The sequence below is a fragment of the Trachurus japonicus genome, chromosome 11 (assembly GCF_045865225.1).
Source record: "Trachurus japonicus isolate A0001 chromosome 11, Traja_1.0".
NCBI lineage: Eukaryota > Metazoa > Chordata > Actinopteri > Carangiformes > Carangidae > Trachurus > Trachurus japonicus.
The window spans coordinates 6,438,882-6,461,912 of record NC_140917.1 but is presented as its reverse complement, the minus strand read 5'-3'; the positions used below and the strand labels follow the sequence as shown (position 1 = coordinate 6,461,912).

Here is a 23,031-nt window from a genome sequence, read left to right as displayed (position 1 = left end):
GTGGAAACAGGGATATATGACACAATAACATCTATGATAAACACATGGTTAAACCTGTAAATATGGTCAAATATATGCTTTTATCTGGCCTAATCAAATATGCCCAAAATACACCCGAATAGGCTTATTTTCTTCCTTTACTCCTACCACAATCACACTTCACACAATAAAAGTATACATGAAAAGTAACATTTCTGTATTTCAAGTTTCTTGGAAAATTAATTTTAAATATGTAAATGAGCTCAACACTAATTGACTTATGGTCAAGAAGCCATAAAGCCACAAGCAGCAACAGGGGTCAAATAACTAACACATTCATGTCCATTCAATAAGTTAACCTATGCACTGAGTGCTGTCACTTGCCACACTTGACTTATGCATACACACATGTCACTTGCCACTTAAAAGACCTTTATTGACCTTAAGAATTAATTGCACAGTCTTGTCTCCAGTTGCTTTCTAAATTCTTTTTTTTTAATTAGCGAACAAGCCTTACCTAACGACTTTCCTCCCAGTTTGCAGAGAACATCAGAAGAAAGTCAGAATTCATCAAAGTCGTTTCAACGACTGTATGTGATGTTATATTAAATATGTTGTTATGTTCAACAACATATGAGCGGGACTAAGAACTAAGTTATTTGGCCCCTGTTTTTGCTGCTTGCGGCTTTATGGCTTCTTGACCATAAGTCAATTAGTGTTGAGCTAATTTACATATTCAAATTCATTTTCCAAGAAACTTATAATACAAAAAATGTTACTTTTAATGTCTATTTTCATTGTGTAAAGTTTCATTGTGGTAGGAGTAAAGGAAAAAAATAAGCCTATTCGGGTGTATTTTGGGCATATTTGATTAGTGTAAGGCTCATTTGCATATTCAAATTCATTTTCAAAGACACTTGTAATACAAAAAATGTTACATTTCATGTATACTTTCATTGTGTAAAGTTTCATTGTGATAGGAGTAAAGGGAAAAAATAGCCCATTGGGGTGTATTGTTGTCGGCACCATAGACTTTATACAGTAAATAATGATGAGAATTAAACATATTTCCCCAACTAGGATTTCTTAGGACTTTTAGTATGTTGTTCTAGACACCTCATAGAAATGATGTATGGTGAAAAACATTCTGTTACAATTAGTTCTATTTTTGGGTCCAAAATGAGCTAAATTGCCTGGACTATAATATGTCGCAGTCATTAACACGATATGTTATATGTTTGATTTATCAGAAATGCACATCATTATTAGCCAGTATCATCAGCTGCCTTGACCTTTAGTACTAGTATGTCGCTATGAGGAAAAACTCATGGCTGACAGAAAGCTTGCTGCTTCTTGACGTTGTGATTTCTGTTGTCAGGTCAAAACTCTCCAAACACCATCAGGAGCCGGGTTTTCTCATGTGTTGTCAGGTTGTGGACCAGAGGACATTGGACATCAGTGTGAAGTTCAGTTCATACCTGATTCACTACTACAACACATCTTCAAACATGGCTTGGTTCATTTCTCTCTTCTGTGGTGAGAGGAGGAGACAAACTGTAGATCTCTCTTCACCCGACTGTCCAAGACATACGGCTGAAGGTCAGATGACACGACTACAGAGTCGATCATCACCTCTGGGAGAGCTTTTTTCCCCATTATGTCCTCTTCTTGGGGAAAAAAGCTCTCCCCTTCTCTTCAGAAGACATAAATCTTCTTTAAGCTTTACAAAATATTAATTAAATGACTTTTTTTTTTCTCCGTGTTGTCACTTTTAAACCCCATGGTGTGTTTTTGATAATATATATACGTTACAATATTGTAAACAATACACCTATAAAATAAATAAATAAATAAATAAATAAAGGGTTAGGGTAAATTTTTTTGTACGAATTTTTTTGTTAGTTTTTGTACCGGCCCACCTCAATGATTGGCCACCAGCAGCACTCATTACAGACAGAAGAACACTACACAGAGAAACTAATAAGCTATAATTATATTATTATAATATTAATGATATATTATATTATTAACTAGAAAATTTCCTCTCGGGAAATTTTGAATGGGCCGCGGGGCTACTGCCGATTTTGCCATCTCTGTCAACATGGGAATCAAACCCACGATCTTAAGCGCAAGACAGAGCTGATCAGACAGACACATGATCATCTTTCTATAAGCACTGATATGGAGGAGCTGTAACCACATTAGGTTAACTGTGTGTGTGTGTGTGTGTGTGTGTGTGTGTGTGTGTGTGTGTGTGAGACACCAACAAGGTTTAACTTTAAAACCAGATTAAATCATGGTTTAAGTTTAAATTCTGTTGCACGTTAACTGTGTTTTAATCACATGAAAGTGTGTGTGTGTTTGTGTGTGTGTGTGTGTGTGTGACTGTAATCACATGAAGCTGGCTCTAGAGTCTGTGTGTGTGTGTGTGACTGACTTGACACATAGTTAGTTAGTAGCTGCATCCTGTGTCAGTCTGATTTAGCTGTGTCTGTGTTTATAAACATTTAAACGAGCGCCAGGTGGATTGTTTATGAAGTTAACGAGCTCTGGCCTGAGGATCAAAGAGGTTACCACGGCGATAGGGGCCCCCGCAGGCTGAGGCAGACAGAAACGTGGAGAAAAACAGCCATTTTCTGCCTCTAAAACCGGTCTCACAATTAGGCCTAGCATGAGAAAACGGTAACTCCTATCAGAACAAAACACAGATCAACGTTGCTCTAAGGACTTACTGAAAATTTCGGTACGATTTGGTGTTTCTACAGTAAATATTTTGGCGACGCTGGCAGTTTTAAAACATCAGGCCGTTCTGCTCCTCTCAGAAAATATTTGTATTGGACTCAATGAGGAGCAGGGACAGACGTGGCCGCACTCAGAGGCTGATTCTGTAAGTTCTGTAAGTCTCTCTGATATTTTGAGCACATGACATGAGAGATAACAAGTTTGTCTTACAAATTCTGAAAAAATTATGTCTGTAGAGTGTAAATTGTGGCCGTGCTCACAGTTTATCCAGAAAAAATACAGAATGTTTCTTCACTCTCTCCCACTCTAACCGATGATGTCACGCACTCTGACACGAACATTCTGTCCAATACACACCCATTATAATCTCATAATTTCTCCAAAAATGATCATGGTCATTGATCAGGGATTGATCAAAAACTATATGACCTATCAAAAACGTGGAGTAATACGACAATACACAAGACTTGTGTCTACTGTTTAAAGTTTAAATGGAGTCTCTAGGTGAAAGTATGCCTGAGCAGTAGACGTTTGTTAAACTCCAATGATTGGTCTTTTTCGCTCTTTTTTTTTTCGCCCGTCCCATTGACTTACATGCAAAATTTTGCGCAGTAAATCGCGACTTACGTCGCGAAAAATTCGTAAACTGTTGAGACAAGTAATAGCACAGTGATCCCGATCAAGCCGCACGTTTTGATATATAATATGTCCTGCAACTCTTCGAGTTGCAGGACTAGTTGCGAATCGAAATTCGTCCGGAAGATGAAGGAGAATAATAATAACTAGAAAATTTCCTCTCGGGAAATTTTGAATGGGCCACGGGAGCTACTGCGGGTTGTGCCATCTCTGTCAACATGGGAATCAAACCCACGATCTTAAGGTCAAGACAGAGCTGATCAGACAGACACATGATCATCTTTCTATAAGCACTGATATGGAGGAGCTGTAACCACATTAGGTTACCTGTGTGTGTGTGTGTGTGTGTGTGTGTGTGTGTGTGTGACTGTGACTGTAATCACATGAAGCTGGCTCTAGAGTCTGTGTGTGTGTGTGTGACTGACTTGACACATAGTTAGTTAGTAGCTGCATCCTGTGTCAGTCTGATTTAGCTGTGTCTGTGTTTATAAACATTTAAACGAGCGCCAGGTGGATTGTTTATGAAGTTAACGAGCTCTGGCCTGAGGATCAAAGAGGTTACCACGGCGATAGGGGCCCCCGCAGGCTGAGGCAGACAGAAACGTGGAGAAAAACAGCCATTTTCTGCCTCTAAACCGGCCTCACAATTAGGCTTAGCATGACAAAACGGTAACTCCTATCAGAACAAAACACAGATCAACGTTGCTCTAAGGACTTACTGAACAATTTCGGTACGATTTGGTGTTTCTACAGTAAATATTTTGGCGACGCTGGCAGTTTTAAAACATCAGGCCGTTCTGCTCCTCTCAGAAAATATTTGTATTGGACTCAATGAGGAGCAGAGACAGACGTGGCCGCACTCAGAGGCTGATTCTGTAAGTTCTGTAAGTCTCTCTGATATTTTGAGCACATGACATGAGAGATAACAAGTTTGTCTTACAAATTCTGAAAAAATTATGTCTGTAGAGTGTAAATTGTGGCCGTGGTGGCAATTTATCCAGAAAAAATACAGAATGTTTCTTCACTCTCTCCCACTCTAACCGATGATGTCACGCACTCTGACACGAACATTCCATGCAATACACACCCATTATAAACTCATAATTTCTCCAAAAATGATCATGGTCATTGATCAGGGATTGATCAAAAACTATATGACCTATCAAAACGTGGAGTAATACGACAATACACAAGACTTGTGTCTACTGTTTAAAGTTTAAATGGAGTCTCTAGGTGAAAGTATGCCTGAGCAGTAGACTTTTGTTAAACTCCAATGATTGGTCTTTTTCGGTCTTTTTTTTTCGCCCGTCCCATTGACTTACATGCAAAATTTTTGCGCAGTTTTTCGCGACTACGTCGCGAAAAATTCGTAAACTGTTGAGAAAAGTAATAGCACAGCGATCCCGATCAGGACGCACGTTTTGATATATAATATGTCCTGCAACTCTTCGAGTTGCAGGACTAGTAGCACATCGAAAATCGTCCGGAAGATGAAGGAGAATAATAATAAGAAGAAAAAATCCACACAATAACAGTAGTGCCCGGGCTTCGCCCGGGCACTGGTCCCTGCAGCTATTTCATAGCTGTTGGGACCAGTGCCCGGTGCGATTGCCCGTGGCCCTAACTAGAAAATTTCCTCTCGGGAAATTTTGAATGGGCCACGGGAGCTACTGCGGGTTGTGCCATCTCTGTCAACATGGGAATCAAACCCACGATCTTAAGGTCAAGACAGAGCTGATCAGACAGACACATGATCATCTTTCTATAAGCACTGATATGGAGGAGCTGTAACCACATTAGGTTACCTGTGTGTGTGTGTGTGTGTGTGTGTGTGTGTGTGTGTAACTGTAATCACATGAAGCTGGCTCTAGAGTCTGTGTGTGTGTGTGTGTGACTGACTTGACACATAGTTAGTTAGTAGCTGCATCCTGTGTCAGTCTGATTTAGCTGTGTCTGTGTTTATAAACATTTAAACGAGCGCCAGGTGGATTGTTTATAAAGTTAACGAGCTCTGGCCTGAGGATCAAAGAGGTTACCACGGCGATAGGGGCCCCCGCAGGCTGAGACAGACAGAAACGTGGAGAAAAACAGCCATTTTCTGCCTCTAAACCGGCCTCACAATTAGGCTTAGCATGACAAAACGGTAACTCCTATCAGAACAAAACACAGATCAACGTTGCTCTAAGGACTTAATGAAAATTTCGGTACGATTTGGTGTTTCTACAGTAAATATTTTGGCGACGCTGGCAGTTTTAAAACATCAGGCCGTTCTGCTTCTCTCAGAAAATATTTATATTGGACTCAATGAGGAGCAGGGACAGACGTGGCCGCACTCAGAGGCTGATTCTGTAAGTTCTGTAAGTCTCTCTGATATTTTGAGCACATGACATGAGAGATAACAAGTTTTGTCTTACAAATTCTGAAAAAATTATGTCTGTAGAGTGTAAATTGTGGCCGTGGTGGCAATTTATCCAGAAAAAATACAGAATGTTTCTTCACTCTCTCCCACTCTAACCGATGATGTCACGCACTCTGACACGAACATTCCATGCAATACACACCCATTATAAACTCATAATTTCTCCAAAAATGATCATGGTCATTGATCAGGGATTGATCAAAAACTATATGACCTATCAAAACGTGGAGTAATACGACAATACACAAGACTTGTGTCTACTGTTTAAAGTTTAAATGGAGTCTCTAGGTGAAAGTATGCCTGAGCAGTAGACGTTTGTTAAACTCCAATGATTGGTCTTTTTCGCTCTTTTTTTTCGCCCGTCCCATTGACTTACATGCAAAATTTTTGCGCAGTTTTTCGCGACTGCGTCGCGAAAAATTCGTAAACTGTTGAGAAAAGTAATAGCACACCGATCCCGATCAAGACGCACGTTTTGATATATAATATGTCCTGCAACTCTTCGAGTTGCAGGACTAGATGCGAATCGAAAAAGCCTCCGGAAGATGAAAAATAATAAGAAAAAATCCACACAATAACAGTAGTGCCCGGGCTTCGCCCGGGCACTGGTCCCTGCAGCTATTTCATAGCTGTTGGGACCAGTGCCCGGTGCGATTGCCCGTGGCCCTAACTAGAAAATTTCCTCTCGGGAAATTTTGAATGGGCCACGGGAGCTACTGCGGGTTGTGCCATCTCTGTCAACATGGGAATCAAACCCACGATCTTAAGGTCAAGACAGAGCTGATCAGACAGACACATGATCATCTTTCTATAAGCACTGATATGGAGGAGCTGTAACCACATTAGGTTAACTGTGTGTGTGTGTGTGTGTTGTGTGTGTGTGTGTGTGTGTGTGTGTGTGTGTGTGTGTGTGTGTGTGTGTGTCTGTGTGTGTGTCTGTGTGTGTGTGTGTGTGACACCAACAAGGTTTAACTTTAAAACCAGTTAAGTTTAAATTCTGTTGCACGTTAACTGTGTTTTAATCACATGAAGGTGTGTTTGTGTGTGTGTGTGTGACTGTAATCACATGAAGCTGGCTCGAGAGTCTGTGTGTGTGTGTGTGTGTGTGTGTGTGACTGTAATCACATGAAGCTGGCTCTAGAGTCTGTGTGTGTGTGTGTGTGACTGACTTGTCACATAGTTAGTTAGTAGCTGCATCCTGTGTCAGTCTGATTTAGCTGTGTCTGTGTTTATAAACATTTAAACGAGCGCCAGGTGGATTGTTTATGAAGTTAACGAGCTCTGGCCTGAGGATCAAAGAGGTTACCATGGCGATAGGGGCCCCCGCAGGCTGAGACAGACAGAAACGTGGAGAAAAAGAGCCATTTTCTGCCTCTAAACCGGTCTCACAATTAGGCTTAGCATGACAAAACGGTAACTCCTATCAGAACAAAACACAGATCAACGTTGCTCTAAGGACTTACTGAAAATTTCGGTACGATTTGGTGTTTCTACAGTAAATATTTTGGCGACGCTGGCAGTTTTAAAACATCAGGCCGTTCTGCTCCTCTCAGAAAATATTTGTATTGGACTCAATGAGGAGCAGGGACAGACGTGGCCGCACTCAGAGGCTGATTCTGTAAGTTCTGTAAGTCTCTCTGATATTTTGAGCACATGACATGAGAGATAACAAGTTTGTCTTACAAATTCTGAAAAAATTATGTCTGTAGAGTGTAAATTGTGGCCGTGCTCACAGTTTATCCAGAAAAAATACAGAATGTTTCTTCACTCTCTCCCACTCTAACCGATGATGTCACGCACTCTGACACGAACATTCTATGCAATACACACCCATTATAATCTCATAATTTCTCCAAAAATGATCATGGTCATTGATCAGGGATTGATCAAAAACTATATGACCTATCAAAACGTGGAGTAATACGACAATACACAAGACTTGTGTCTACTGTTTAAAGTTTAAATGGAGTCTCTAGGTGAAAGTATGCCTGAGCAGTAGACTTTTGTTAAACTCCAATGATTGGTCTTTTTCGGTCTTTTTTTTTCGCCCGTCCCATTGACTTACATGCAAAATTTTGGCGCAGTTTTTCGCGACTACGTCGCGAAAAATTCGTAAACTGTTGAGAAAAGTAATAGCACAGCGATCCCGATCAAGACGCACGTTTTGATATATAATTTGTCCTGCAACTCTTCGAGTTGCAGGACTAGTAGCGCATCGAAAATCGGCCGGAAGTGGAAAAATAATAACTAGAAAATTTCCTCTCGGGAAATTTTGAATGGGCCACGGGAGCTACTGCGGGTTGTGCCATCTCTGTCAACATGGGAATCAAACCCACGATCTTAAGGTCAAGACAGAGCTGATCAGACAGACACATGATCATCTTTCTATAAGCACTGATATGGAGGAGCTGTAACCACATTAGGTTAACTGTGTGTGTGTGTGTGTGTGTGTGTGTGTGTGTGTGTGTGTGTGTGTGTGTGTGTGTGTGTGTGTGTGTCAGTCTGTGTGTGTGTGTGTAACTGTAATCACATGAAGCTGGCTCTAGAGTCTGTGTGTGTGTGTGTGTGTGTGTGTGACTGACTTGACACATAGTTAGTTAGTAGCTGCATCCTGTGTCAGTCTGATTTAGCTGTGTCTGTGTTTATAAACATTTAAACGAGCGCCAGGTGGATTGTTTATGAAGTTAACGAGCCCTGGCCTGAGGATCAAAGAGGTTACCACGGCGATAGGGGCCCCCGCAGGCTGAGACAGACAGAAACGTGGAGAAAAACAGCCATTTTCTGCCTCTAAACCGGCCTCACAATTAGGCTTAGCATGACAAAACGGTAACTCCTATCAGAACAAAACACAGATCAACGTTGCTCTAAGGACTTACTGAAAATTTCGGTACGATTTGGTGTTTCTACAGTAAGTAAATATTTTGGCGACGCTGGCAGTTTTAAAACATCAGGCCGTTCTGCTCCTCTCAGAAAATATTTGTATTGGACTCAATGAGGAGCAGGGACAGACGTGGCCGCACTCAGAGGCTGATTCTGTAAGTTCTGTAAGTCTCTCTGATATTTTGAGCACATGACATGAGAGATAACAAGTTTGTCTTACAAATTCTGAAAAAATTATGTCTGTAGAGTGTAAATTGTGGCCGTGGTGGCAATTTATCCAGAAAAAATACAGAATGTTTCTTCACTCTCTCCCACTCTAACCGATGATGTCACGCACTCTGACACGAACATTCCATGCAATACACACCCATTATAAAACTCATAATTTCTCCAAAAATGATCATGGTCATTGATCAGGGATTGATCAAAAACTATATGACCTATCAAAACGTGGAGTAATACGACAATACACAAGACTTGTGTCTACTGTTTAAAGTTTAAATGGAGTCTCTAGGTGAAAGTATGCCTGAGCAGTAGACTTTTGTTAAACTCCAATGATTGGTCTTTTTCGGTCTTTTTTTTTCGCCCGTCCCATTGACTTACATGCAAAATTTTTGCGCAGTTTTTCGCGACTACGTCGCGAAAAATTCGTAAACTGTTGAGAAAAGTAATAGCACAGCGATCCCGATCAGGACGCACGTTTTGATATATAATATGTCCTGCAACTCTTCGAGTTGCAGGACTAGTAGCACATCGAAATCTGGCCGGAAGTGGAAAAATAATAATAACTAGGAAAAAATCCACACAATAACAGTAGTGCCCGGGCTTCGCCCGGGCACTGGTCCCTGCAGCTATTTCATAGCTGTTGGGACCAGTGCCCGGTGCGATTGCCCGTGGCCCTAACTAGATAAAGTATCATTTCCTGATGGAAATGCGTGTGACTGCTGAAAGCAGCTGAACGCTGTTGCAGAATTAGCAAATAGTGCAAGCAGTGATCACCATACAAATGGTTGCCCAAGGTAGGTATCGAACCCACAACCTCATGATCAGCAGACTTTCACTCTGCCTCTAGGCCAGTGTATACACAGTTGCAGAGACTGTTGTCTGTTGATGAACTGCACTCTGTCTCACTCTGAAGTTAACAAGCCCAAAGCTGTAGTTCCAGTGCAAATCAATCTTAGTGCAGTGGTATAAACAAGAAACATGTTAACATAAACCAAGATTGAAAGAGGTAAAGAGAATAGGTGGGGGCGCATATGCATTATCAAGTTTGATCTTGTGACCAGACCAAGTGGTATTGGTTAAAGGTCAAAGTGGCTGACACTAACAAGACTGCTCAGGTGGGATTTGAACCTGTGACCTTGTGATTGGTTGGCAGGAACCTTATCCACTAGGCTATTCCAACACTTCCAATGAAGTAGAGGTTGAGACTTTGATGAATGTGAGATTTTTCAATGATGCTTAAAGTCTCACTCCCCCGACCCTTTTCGGCCATTTTAAAACCAGCTCATTAGCCATGCACATTAGCAATTCACCTCTGGGGGTGGGCGGAGACTGCACTGTTTAGCACCCGCCCAGCCACCTCCTCGCACCCCACCCCCCGGTTGCTGACAGCTGGACATTGTATAATTACAGATTCAGCGCATTTAGTGTAAAACTCTCCACTGGGATTTGATCCCAGACTGGAGCATAGTCCTTGCTCACAGTGCAAGCTGCTCTACCAGGTGAGCTATACCTATTATACCTTGACAGCTACACCGAGCTGCCAAGCCTTTCAACTCTGAGCCATATGAAGAACTTTTGTGACAGACTGTATATTGTAAAATAGCCAATCTGTTAAAAAAAATGGAAGACCAGAAAAATTTCTGCATCTGTTCCTGCACCACATGATTACACGCACCCGGTCCCTTGTCATAGAGGCACCACTCAAGGAGCCTGGGAAAGTAGATAATCTCACAATTCAGATGATGTTTACAGCTCGTCTCTATCATAAACAGTTCAGATGTTATAATGTCTTGTTGATGTTTTGCAAAACAAGTAATCATATCATGGTCACACAATGAATACTTGAAGTTTCTATTCAGCATAAACACAATTCTGAGTTGAGGACACCCCTAGACACAACAATATAGACTATTAGGCTACATTGTATCATGAAATACTCATAACATCTAAGACATGACAGGTGTGGCATGATAAGCTGGGGGCCAATTTTGGCCAGCTGTAGTCACTATAGAATAGAAAATACTTTATATTAACCTATATTATTTAAATTTCGCATTTTTGCATGTACGGTATGTATTATTTCCAAACTAGTTTTTATTTTCATTTAACATTCATTTATATGCCAATCAAGAGTGGGTGAGTGAAGGAGTGCAAGAGAAGCACCTGCCCACCTCTCATGTCCAAGAGACTTTGTCCTGTCCTCACAACATGAACGAGGAAGGATAGGATGATAGCCCAGGTTTAATTATTATTATAACCTTTATTTAAATTTGGAAATATATTGAAGAGCAACCTCATTTACTATAATAATGAGGATTAATGATGAGGAAACTGTCACTGTCACATCTGTGCAACACCACATCTAGGCCTGCAAGCCTGCCCGTCTTATGAGTTCGGGCTGGGCTCCAGCTCACTGAACTCAAGTTACATTAGGCTTGTAAATGTGCAGAGAACCTGAGTTACAATGAGCTTTATACTATCAGGAATCAAAGACTGTCCAATGACAGCTGAATAATCGGAATCAAAAGTCAAGCAATGATGTGAAATGACTGAGGTAGGCATCGAACCCATGACCTTATGATCATTAAGCCTTTACTCTGCCACTCAGCTACAGAGAGCACACTGCTTTCAAGACTGTTGTCATTCATTGTAATGTGATGATGTGCTGCAAACTGGTATGAGTAATCAAGGAGATAACAAACACCTGTAACCAATTGAAGGCGGTGGAGGAGAGCAGAATTCAACATAACATAACAAGAGTTCTTCCCTTGGATTCGAACCAGTGACCTTAGGGTTGGCAAACGGCCACCCTAATCCCTATACTACAGTGAAGTTGTGGTAAAAAGAGGTTGAGACTTTGATGAATGTGAGATTTTTCAATGATTCTTAAAATAAAGAGAAATTAGTATAAATTAGCCACACCAAGTAAGAAGAGGACTTTTTTGTGACCTGTGACTATTTTTTGGTGAATTAAAATGAATTAAAAAGCACCTAACAGCAAGTTACAAAGTTGAGCTCCTTCTCCTGCTGCTGTGAAAAAAATACATTGAGCTGAATGAGAGCAGAGAGCTCCCTGGCTGCATTTAAAAAATATTTTAAATTATTATCTAAGTCTCTTTGCATTTTTGACCAGAATTTTAGCCAGAAGACAAGTGTGGCTACAAAACTGGAGAAAATAATTTGTCTAGAGTTTAATTTGTGGCCGTGCTGACAGTTTAGCCAGAAAAAACTCTAGAATGTTTTTTTGCCTCTCTCCACTCTGACACCACTCTGGCTCTGCTCGTTAGACGCAATACACACACATTATAAAGCTGAAAAAAATCAGAAAAAGTTACATATTTTAAAAAGTATAAAGAGTTAAAAAGAGAAAAGTAATGCCGATAAAGTTCAAAAAAAGCTGCACGTTTTGATATATGAATTGTTGAAATAGCACAAAGTATGAAGGACTAGAAGAAGACCGTAAAAAGGCGGAAGAAAATGGCCAAACAGAAGAACAATAGTGTGACTGCTTCAGCAGTCACACTAATAAGAAGAAAAAATCCACACAATAACAGTAGTGCCCGGGCTTCGCCCGGGCACTGGTCCCTGCAGCTATTTCATAGCTGTTGGGACCAGTGCCCGGTGCGATTGCCCGCGGCCCTAATTAACCATCACAACAACTATATGCGCGCTATGACAGCTCCATTGATGCTTTTAATGATGGATTTTAGGAGAAAAAACGTTCTTTTCTTAAAAACTCTTTAATATTGAGATTAACATTCACATCTGACAGCTTTACACCAATTGAAATTGTTTTCAATTCGAAAACATGCTACAAATAACATAGCAACATGCTGAATAAACACAAGTGCTTATTATATATGTTATGTTTATCTGAACACAGCACGGTCAGTAACAGGCTGTAGGCGGAGAGATCAGGTCTGTTCACACCTGTTTTAAACTGCACCACCATTAACCACCTGAGCTCACTTCCTGCTTTATATGTAAATAAACCAGTGTGTGCTCTTATCCAATCGACTGACAGCTCAGTGGTCAGAGAGGGAGAAAGTGATGATGATGAACTAACCCCCCCTCCGACCCAGAATGGAGAAGAAGGGTAGACAATGGGTGGATGCTGATGATTGATCATTACAATTAAACATCATAGTATTACACAGCCTGTCCCACCAGACATCTTGAACAGATCAGAGCTGTAGTGTTCTCCTCCGTTCACTAAGACCATCTCATCTACTGTATCTAGGAACCTTCTGACCTGCTGCCTGTTTCCTCTCTGAGTGTTGTCAAACACACAGTATCTCTTTTCATACCTGGAGACCAGCTCAGACACATGCTGGTTTGACTGGATCAACTGATCCATGGACTGACCTCGGATCATGTCTCCATGAGTGAACAGGACCATGGTGTATTTAGAAGCTTCAGCAGAACCAAACAGTTCTGGTAGAATCTTATACAGTTTCTTGTCTCCTTCAGAGACCTTGCCAAGTTTGACTACAATAACAAAGGCATGTGGACCTGGACTGGCTTTTACTAAAGTCTTCATGATCTCCTTATACACCTTTTCAGTAGTCGGGTCTTTATCCGTGAACCCAGGAGTGTCCACCACTGTGACCTGATGACCTTCGACCTCTGCTGACTTAGACTCACACTCTGCACTGACTGAGTTAAAGCTACATCCTGTTGTAAACCTCTCAGATCCTAAGATGGTGTTTCCTGATGAACTCTTCCCTACTCCAGGTTGACCCAGAAGAATGATCCTCCTCTCCTGCAGCCTGGATGGGACCACTGGAAGAGCTGGAACATCTGGAGAGAGGAGACAAGTGACATAGAAAAAAGGTAAAAATAAAAATAAACAGCTGCCTTCAGGAAAACCATCCTGAAAGTCCTGAAAAAAAAGAATGATTATGCTGTCCACCTCCAGTGAAATAAGTTTATCCAGTCTATCTGTTGGCCCAGCGATTGACCACAACCTGCTTCTTCTTCTTTGTCTGGACTCACCAGTCATCGACAACAACTTAACAATACCAGCCTAGAGGTTCATCCTCGCACAGATATTATATGCCAGGTAGGATCTCTGTCGTTCTTCTGAAACACTTTTGAACAAAGTTATAGTTTCTCTTTCAGTGAAATTTAAATATATCCAGGTTCTCAGAGGAAACTGGACAACTGGTAGACATGACAGAGACAGAAACACAGCTGAGTATCAGGTAATCAGGCTACAATGTTCTAGTTTGCTGGCAGCAATGTGATTGTTTGTTTGGTCAAACCAGCTGTAAGTTTGATATGCAACACCTGACTCACCTGTTCTCAGGTATTCTGTCTTCAGCAGCAGGTTTCTGACCTGGTCCTGGTCTCCACTCTCGTTGTTGAAGAGGTGATAGGCCCCCCCAAACTTCTGAACAACACCTGGAAGTGAATCATCTTCCTGTCCAAAGATGAAATCCTTCAGTGTCATGTTCTTCATGATGTCTCCACCTGTGAACAGCAGGTAGCTCTTCCTTATCCCCTCAGGACCCAGGACTCTCATCGCTGCCTCCACGGCCTCCAGCTCCTCTGTAGTGAAGCGTCCAGCTCTGACCACAACCAGGAACAGACAGGGTCTGGAGGACCTGAGGAGCTTCTCACAGAGGGTTTTGATCTTCTGCTCATTGTCCTCTGAGTCTAATATTCCTGGAGTGTCGATCACTCTGATCTGTTTCCCAAACACTCGTCCTGTTTCCTCACAGATTTCTGTTGTCAAAGGTGTGAAGGACGATCTGGACTCAAACGCTGGTCGTCCTAAGATGGTGTTTCCTGAGGCACTTTTACCACATCCTGTTTTACCAAGGAGGACGATGGTGAAATCTGGATCCATGTCTGCAGAGAGGAAACAAAGAGATGGTCTTTAGTGTCTTTTGGGTCATCAACCAGACCAGAGTGTAAATCAGCCCCAGACTGAACTGAGGACAGAAGACCTCCTCAACATCATTAACATTACCTTGTAGATGAGATCTTTGTCCACAGCTCTGACCCGACGTCTCGGACAGTCCTTCATCTTCATGGTCCAACACAAGGCATGTTCCTGTTAACCTGATGACCACATCTGGACCTCAAGCGTTCAATACGAAAACATTTACAGTCCTCGAAACACTCGTCTCCTCCTCCTCGTCCCTGACGACCAGGTCCTCAGAGCCTTTTCTAGTTCCTGGGTCCAACAACAAACCTGCAGAACAACGTCCTACTGATGGTCAAATAATCCTGGTGTTGATCACTCTGATCTGTTTGACAAACCCTGGACAGTGATGCTGAGATCTGGACCTGGATCCATGTCGGGACCTCAGAAAACCTGTTGGACATGAGAGAAAGGAGACACAGTCAGTTTCTGTTCAGTTGACCAAACGTCCTCTTTTACCTGGACATGTCCACTTTTTACGTCCTGTCCGGGGCATCCGGGCAGGTTTTATAAATTCATAAAAATGTCCGGTTTTCAATGTTTTTATGGGACCATTAAACATACTTGACTGGCACTTTGCACAGAATTTTGTTTTGTAGTAATTCCCGAGAGGCTGCCTCTGTATGTGCGGCTCTGCGACTCGCATATGAGGGAGTTACATTTTTCTAATCTGTCGTTACGGTTCATCATCCTAGCCTGGAATGTTTTTACCTATCTATGGTTTTTAATTTGAAATGATATCAAATTCAGGTTGATTTGATTTTACACTTAATAGGCTATTAGAAGTGATAGTACTAAGTGGGACACTGAATGTCATATGGGCCGACTAAAAGTAACAAAATAAACAACAGCCAATGCATTTCAGAAAATCAAACAAAAGAAAAAATCAGCTAGGGTATGTTTTGTTAATTAGCTTAGGGTTTTTGTGAATACACAGGATTTTTCTAGAGATCAACAGAAGTTGCGCATTATAGATTTAATAAAGTTGCAGGTGCTTAGTTTGCTTATGCCATGGGCCGGGGCTCTGTTTGTGATCTACCTGTTGACCCTAAGCCACCGGGTCAGTGTGACGGGTCTCACAGGTTCCTGTGTCTCGCTGGCGCGGTAAAGTTGGTTTTATATTCGACATTCGCTAGTTTTTTCCTGTTTCTAACTTTAATAGCGTCATGAAAACTGCACCGATTTCATCCAGGTTGATATTATTTTGTAGAGATCAGTGAGCCACACATTTCACAGGTCTCATCAACTCACCAACCTCAGTGGCTGTGGCGAAAACTCAAAGGAACAGCGCTGAATGTCTTTCCGAGTACTGTGCGGCAGCCGGGGCGCTTAGGGACCGTCGTAAAATTGCAATGTCGGATTTTTCCCGTTTGAACAAATAAAAAAAATAACAACAACACAGAAATACTGTCATTACCACAAAGCTAAGAGTTTCACAGCATTTTATTATTCACTCATATTCAATAGCGCTATAAGTTATAAGAGCGCTATAGTTATAAGCATTTTACCTTTGGGCTGATAACATTTCTTGATTTTATTTTGAAATAGCTCTCTGGAATTTCAACTTACAAACACCATTCCACTTCTCATTTGTTTGTAAGGTTGGTATTGATCTTTCACAACCATTATCTCCCAGAAAATCATGTAAAAAAAATAATAAAATAAAAAAAATCCACAAACAATTAGTATCCATTGACCTTATTTTATGAATATTTCTTGGTTTTATTTTGAAATAGCTCTCTGGAATTTCAACTTACAAACACCATTCCACTTCTCATTTGTTTGTAAGGTTGTTATTGATCTTTCACAACCATTATCTCCCAGAAAATCATGTTAAAAGAAAATCCACAAACAATTAGTATCCATTTACCTTATTTTATGAATATTTCTTGATTTTATTTTGAAATAGCTCTCTGGAATTTCAACTTACAAACACCATTCCACTTCTCATTTGTTTGTAAGGTTGGTATTGATCTTTCACAACCATTATCTCCCAGAAAATCATGTAAAAAAAAAAACCCACACAATTAGTATCCATTGACCTTATTTTATGAATATTTCTTGATTTTATTTTGAAATAGCTCTCTGGAATTTCAACCTACAAACACCATTCTACTTCTCATTTGTTTGTAAGGTTGGTATTGATCTTTCACAACCATTATCTCCCAGAAAATCATGTTTAAAAAGATCCCCAAACAATTAGTATCCATTGACCTTATTTTACGAATATTTCTTGATTTTATTTTGAAATAGCTCTCTGGAATTTCAACTTACAAACACCATTCTACTTCTCATTTGTTTGTAAGGTTGGTATTGATCTTTCACAACCATTATCTCCCAGAAAATCATGTAAGAAAAAATCCCCAAACAATTAGTATCCACTGACCTTATTTTATGAATATTTCTTGATTTTATTTTGAAATAGCTCTCTGGAATTTCAACCTACAAACACCATTCTACTTCTCATTTGTTTCTAAGATTGGTATTGATCTTTCACAACCATTATCTCCCAGAAAATCATGTTAAAAGAAAATCCACAAACAATTAGTATTCATTGAACATTGTGTATGAATATTTCTTGATTTTATTTTGAAATAGCTCTCTGGAATTTCAACTTACAAACACCATTCCACTTCTCATTTGTTTGTAAGGTTGGTATTGATCTTTCACAACCATTATCTCCCAGAAAATCATGTAAAAAAAAAAACCCACACAATTAGTATCCATTGACCTTATTTTATGAATATTTCTTGATTTTATTTTGAAATAGCTCTCTGGAATTTCAACCTACAAACACCATTCTACTTCTCATTTGTTTGTAAGGTTGGTATTGATCTTTCACAACCATTATCTCCCAGAAAATCATGTTTAAAAAGATCCCCAAACAATTAGTATCCATTGACCTTATTTTATGAATATTTCTTGATTTTATTTTGAAATAGCTCTCTGGAATTTCAACTTACAAACACCATTCTACTTCTCATTTGTTTGTAAGGTTGGTATTGATCTTTCACAACCATTATCTCCCAGAAAATCATGTAAAAAAAAACCCCCACACAATTAGTATCCATTGACCTTATTTTATGAATATTTCTTGATTTTTATTTTGAAATAGCTCTCTGGAATTTCAACCTACAAACACCATTCTACTTCTCATTTGTTTGTAAGGTTGATATTGATCTTTCACAACCATTATCTCCCAGAAAATCATGTTTAAAAAGATCCCCAAACAATTAGTATCCATTGACCTTATTTTACGAATATTTCTTGATTTTATTTTGAAATAGCTCTCTGGAATTTCAACCTACAAACACCATTCTACTTCTCATTTGTTTGTAAGGTTGGTATTGATCTTTCACAACCATTATCTCCCGGAAAATCATGTTAAAAGAAAGTCCACAAACAATTGGTATTCATTGAACATTGTGTATAAATATTTCTTGATTTTATTTTGAAATAGCTCTCTGGAATTTCAACCTACAAACACCATTCTACTTCTCATTTGTTTGTAAGGTTGGTATTGATCTTTCACAACCATTATCTCCCAGAAAATCATGTAAAAAAAAAAAACCCACACAATTAGTATCCATTGACCTTATTTTATGAATATTTCTTGATTTTTATTTTGAAATAGCTCTCTGGAATTTCAACCTACAAACACCATTCTACTTCTCATTTGTTTGTAAGGTTGATATTGATCTTTCACAACCATTATCTCCCAGAAAATCATGTTTAAAAAGATCCCCAAACAATTAGTATCCATTGACCTTATTTTATGAATATTTCTTGATTTTATTTTGAAATAGCTCTCTGGAATTTCAACCTACAAACACCATTCTACTTCTCATTTGTTTCTAAGATTGGTATTGATCTTTCACAACCATTATCTCCCAGAAAATCATGTTAAAAGAAAATCCACAAACAATTAGTATTCATTGAACATTGTGTATGAATATTTCTTGATTTTATTTTGAAATAGCTCTCTGGAATTTCAACTTACAAACACCATTCCACTTCTCATTTGTTTGTAAGGTTGGTATTGATCTTTCACAACCATTATCTCCCAGAAAATCATGTAAAAAAAAAAAACCCACACAATTAGTATCCATTGACCTTATTTTATGAATATTTCTTGATTTTATTTTGAAATAGCTCTCTGGAATTTCAACCTACAAACACCATTCTACTTCTCATTTGTTTGTAAGGTTGGTATTGATCTTTCACAACCATTATCTCCCAGAAAATCATGTTAAAGAAAATCCCCAAACAATTGGTATCCATTGGCCTTATTTTATGAATATTTCTTGATTTTATTTTGAAATAGCTCTCTTGAATTTCAACCTACAAACACCATTCTACTTCTCATTTGTTTGTAAGTTTGGTATTGATCTTTCACAACCATTATCTCCCGGAAAATCATGTTAAAAGAAAGTCCACAAACAATTAGTATTCATTGAACATTGTGTATGAATATTTCTTGATTTTATTTTGAAATAGCTCTTTGGAATTTCAACCTACAAACACCATTCTACTTCTCATTTGTTTGTAAGGTTGGTATTGATCTTTCACAACCATTATCTCCCAGAAAATCATGTTAAAGAAAATCCCCAAACAATTGGTATCCATTGGCCTTATTTTATGAATATTTCTTGATTTTATTTTGAAATAGCTCTCTTGAATTTCAACCTACAAACACCATTCTACTTCTCATTTGTTTGTAAGTTTGGTATTGATCTTTCACAACCATTATCTCCCGGAAAATCATGTTAAAAGAAAGTCCACAAACAATTAGTATTCATTGAACATTGTGTATGAATATTTCTTGATTTTATTTTGAAATAGCTCTTTGGAATTTCAAACTACAAACACCATTCCACTTCTCATTTGTTTCTATGGTTGGTATTGATCTTTCACAACCATTATCTCCCAGAAAATCATGTTAAAAGAAAGTCCACAAACAATTAGTATTCATTGAACATTGTGTATGAATATTTCTTGATTTTATTTTGAAATAGCTCTTTGGAATTTCAAACTACAAACACCATTCTACTTCTCATTTGTTTGTAAGGTTGGTATTGATCTTTCACAACCATTATCTCCCAGAAAATCATGTTAAAGAAAATCCCCAAACAATTGGTATCCATTGGCCTTATTTTATGAATATTTCTTGATTTTATTTTGAAATAGCTCTCTTGAATTTCAACCTACAAACACCATTCTACTTCTCATTTGTTTGTAAGTTTGGTATTGATCTTTCACAACCATTATCTCCCGGAAAATCATGTTAAAAGAAAGTCCACAAACAATTAGTATTCATTGAACATTGTGTATGAATATTTCTTGATTTTATTTTGAAATAGCTCTTTGGAATTTCAAACTACAAACACCATTCCACTTCTCATTTGTTTCTATGGTTGGTATTGATCTTTCACAACCATTATCTCCCAGAAAATCATGTTAAAAGAAAGTCCACAAACAATTAGTATTCATTGAACATTGTGTATGAATATTTCTTGATTTTATTTTGAAATAGCTCTTTGGAATTTCAAACTACAAACACCATTCTACTTCTCATTTGTTTGTAAGTTTGGTATTGATCTTTCACAACCATTATCTCCCGGAAAATCATGTTAAAAGAAAGTCCACAAACAATTAGTATTCATTGAACATTGTGTATGAATATTTCTTGATTTTATTTTGAAATAGCTCTCTTGAATTTCAACCTACAAACACCATTCTACTTCTCATTTGTTTGTAAGTTTGGTATTGATCTTTCACAACCATTATCTCCCGGAAAATCATGTTAAAAGAAAGTCCACAAACAATTAGTATTCATTGAACATTGTGTATGAATATTTCTTGATTTTATTTTGAAATAGCTCTCTGGAATTTCAACCTACAAACACCATTCTACTTCTCATTTGTTTCTAAGATTGGTATTGATCTTTCACAACCATTATCTCCCAGAAAATCATGTTTAAAAAGATCCCCAAACAATTAGTAGACTATCCATTGACCTTATTTTATGAATATTTCTTGATTTTATTTTGAAATAGCTCTCTGGAATTTCAAACTACAAACACCATTCCACTTCTCATTTGTTTCTATGGTTGGTATTGATCTTTCACAACCATTATCTCCCAGAAAATCATGTTAAAAGAAAATCCACAAACAATTAGTGTTCATTGACCTTATTTTATGAATATTTCTTGATTTTATTTTGAAATAGCTCTCTGGAATTTCAACCTACAAACACCATTCTACTTCTCATTTGTTTGTAAGGTTGGTATTGATCTTTCACAACCATTATCTCCCAGAAAATCATGTTAAAGAAAATCCCCAAACAATTGGTATCCATTGGCCTTATTTTATGAATATTTCTTGATTTTATTTTGAAATAGCTCTCTGGAATTTCAACCTACAAACACCATTCTACTTCTCATTTGTTTCTAAGGTTGGTATTGATCTTTCACAACCATTATCTCCCAGAAAATCATGTTAAAAGAAAGTCCACAAACAATTAGTATTCATTGAACATTGTGTATGAATATTTCTTGATTTTATTTTGAAATAGCTCTCTGGAATTTCAACCTACAAACACCATTCTACTTCTCATTTGTTTCTAAGGTTGGTATTGATCTTTCACAACCATTATCTCCCGGAAAATCGTATATATAAAAAAATCCCCACACAATTAGTATCCATTGACCTTATTTTATGAATATTTCTTGATTTTATTTTGAAATAGCTCTCTGGAATTTCAACTTACAAACACCATTCCACTTCTCATTTGTTTGTAAGGTTGGTATTGATCTTTCACAACCATTATCTCCCAGAAAATCATGGGAGAATATCCTAGAAACAATTAGTATCCATTGAACATTGTGTATGATTTTATATATTTTATTTTGAAATACCTCCATCCATCCATCCATCCATCCATCCATCCATCCATCCATCCATCCATCCATCCATTTATTTTCTTCCGCTTCTTCCGGATCCGGGTCGCGGAGGCAGCAGTCGAAGCAGGGACCCCAAGGCATTCCCAGGCCAGCCGAGTGACATAGTCACTCCAGCGTGTCCTGGGTCTTCCTCGGGGCCTCCTCCCGGTGGGACATGCCCGGAACACCTACTTCTCAACTGTTTGTTAGGTTGGTATTGATCTTTTACAATCATTGTCTCCCAGAAAATCATGTAAAATGTATCCCAGAAACAATTAGTATTCATCGAGCACACATACGTATTTCTTGGTTTTATTATTATTTATTCCACAGAGTTATTTCAAAATACTATCAGGGGATCACACTCCTCAGCCTCCCGGGGAAAGTCTATTCTAGGGTACTGGAGAGGAGAATTCGATCGATAGTCGAGCCTTGGATTCAGGAAGAACAATGCGGTTTTCATCCTGGCTGTGGAACGCTGGACCAGCTCTATACCTTCTGCTGAGGACTGTACGGTCCCTGTTTGGGCTGCCCTTTGTCACCGGTTCTGTTCATTATTTTTATGGACAGAATTTCTTGGTGCAGCCAAGGGCCGGAGGGGGTCGGGTTCGGGAGCCACTTGATTTCATCTCTGCTTTTTGCGGATGATGTTGTCTTGTTGGCTCTCTCGAGCCAGTGTAGCCGATGTCATATCTGGCCTTCTGCGTTGTGTTTCTCACGGGCTGCCCTAGGTGGGGTTCGATCCCACGACCTCCCGCACCGGAGGCGACGATGCTAACCTCTTCGCCAAGAGGTTGACAACCACTTGGCGGATTGGTTAGCACGTCTTTTATGGGTGGAGTGAGTGCACATCCGTTACACCAGGACCTTCAGCATGCACTGGGGCGGTTTGCAGCCGAGTGTGAAGCAGCTGGGATGAGAATCAGCACCTCTAAGTCCGAGGCCATGGTTCTCGACCGGAAAAAGGTGGCTTGCACCCTCCAGGGCCGGGGAGAGTTCCTGCCTCAGGTGGAGGAGTTTAAGTATCTCGGGGTCTTGTTCACGAGTGAGGGGAGAATGGAGTGCGAGATCGACAGGCGGATCGGTGCGGCGGCCACAGTAATGTGGTCATTGTATCGGTCCGCCGTGGTGAAGAAGGAGCTGAGCCGAAAGGCAAAGCTCTCGATTTACCGGTCGATCTACGTTCCCACCGTCACCTATGGTCATGAACTCTGGGTCATGACCGAAAGAACTGGATCCCGGATACAAGCGGCCGAAATGAGTTTCCTCCGCAGGGTGGC

The 23,031-nt window shown here is 39.4% G+C and overlaps 2 protein-coding genes across 2 annotated transcripts in view; one reads left to right on the top strand and one right to left on the bottom strand.

The window, feature by feature from the left end:
• The window catches only part of LOC146978040 (major histocompatibility complex class I-related protein 1-like), a 568,607-nt gene that overhangs the window by 153,496 nt on the left and 392,080 nt on the right, over nucleotides 1-23,031 (top strand). The gene's annotated exons all lie outside the window — the stretch shown is intronic.
• Nucleotides 13,023-15,017, bottom strand: LOC146978049 (GTPase IMAP family member 8-like). The gene is made up of 3 exons (XM_085790457.1): nucleotides 14,856-15,017; nucleotides 14,180-14,734; nucleotides 13,023-13,672 (listed from the first exon to the last, which is right to left on the bottom strand). The coding sequence occupies exons 2-3, from the start codon at nucleotides 14,730-14,732 to the stop codon at nucleotides 13,023-13,025; spliced, it is 1,203 nt and encodes a 400-aa protein (XP_085646583.1). The 5' UTR covers nucleotides 14,733-14,734; nucleotides 14,856-15,017.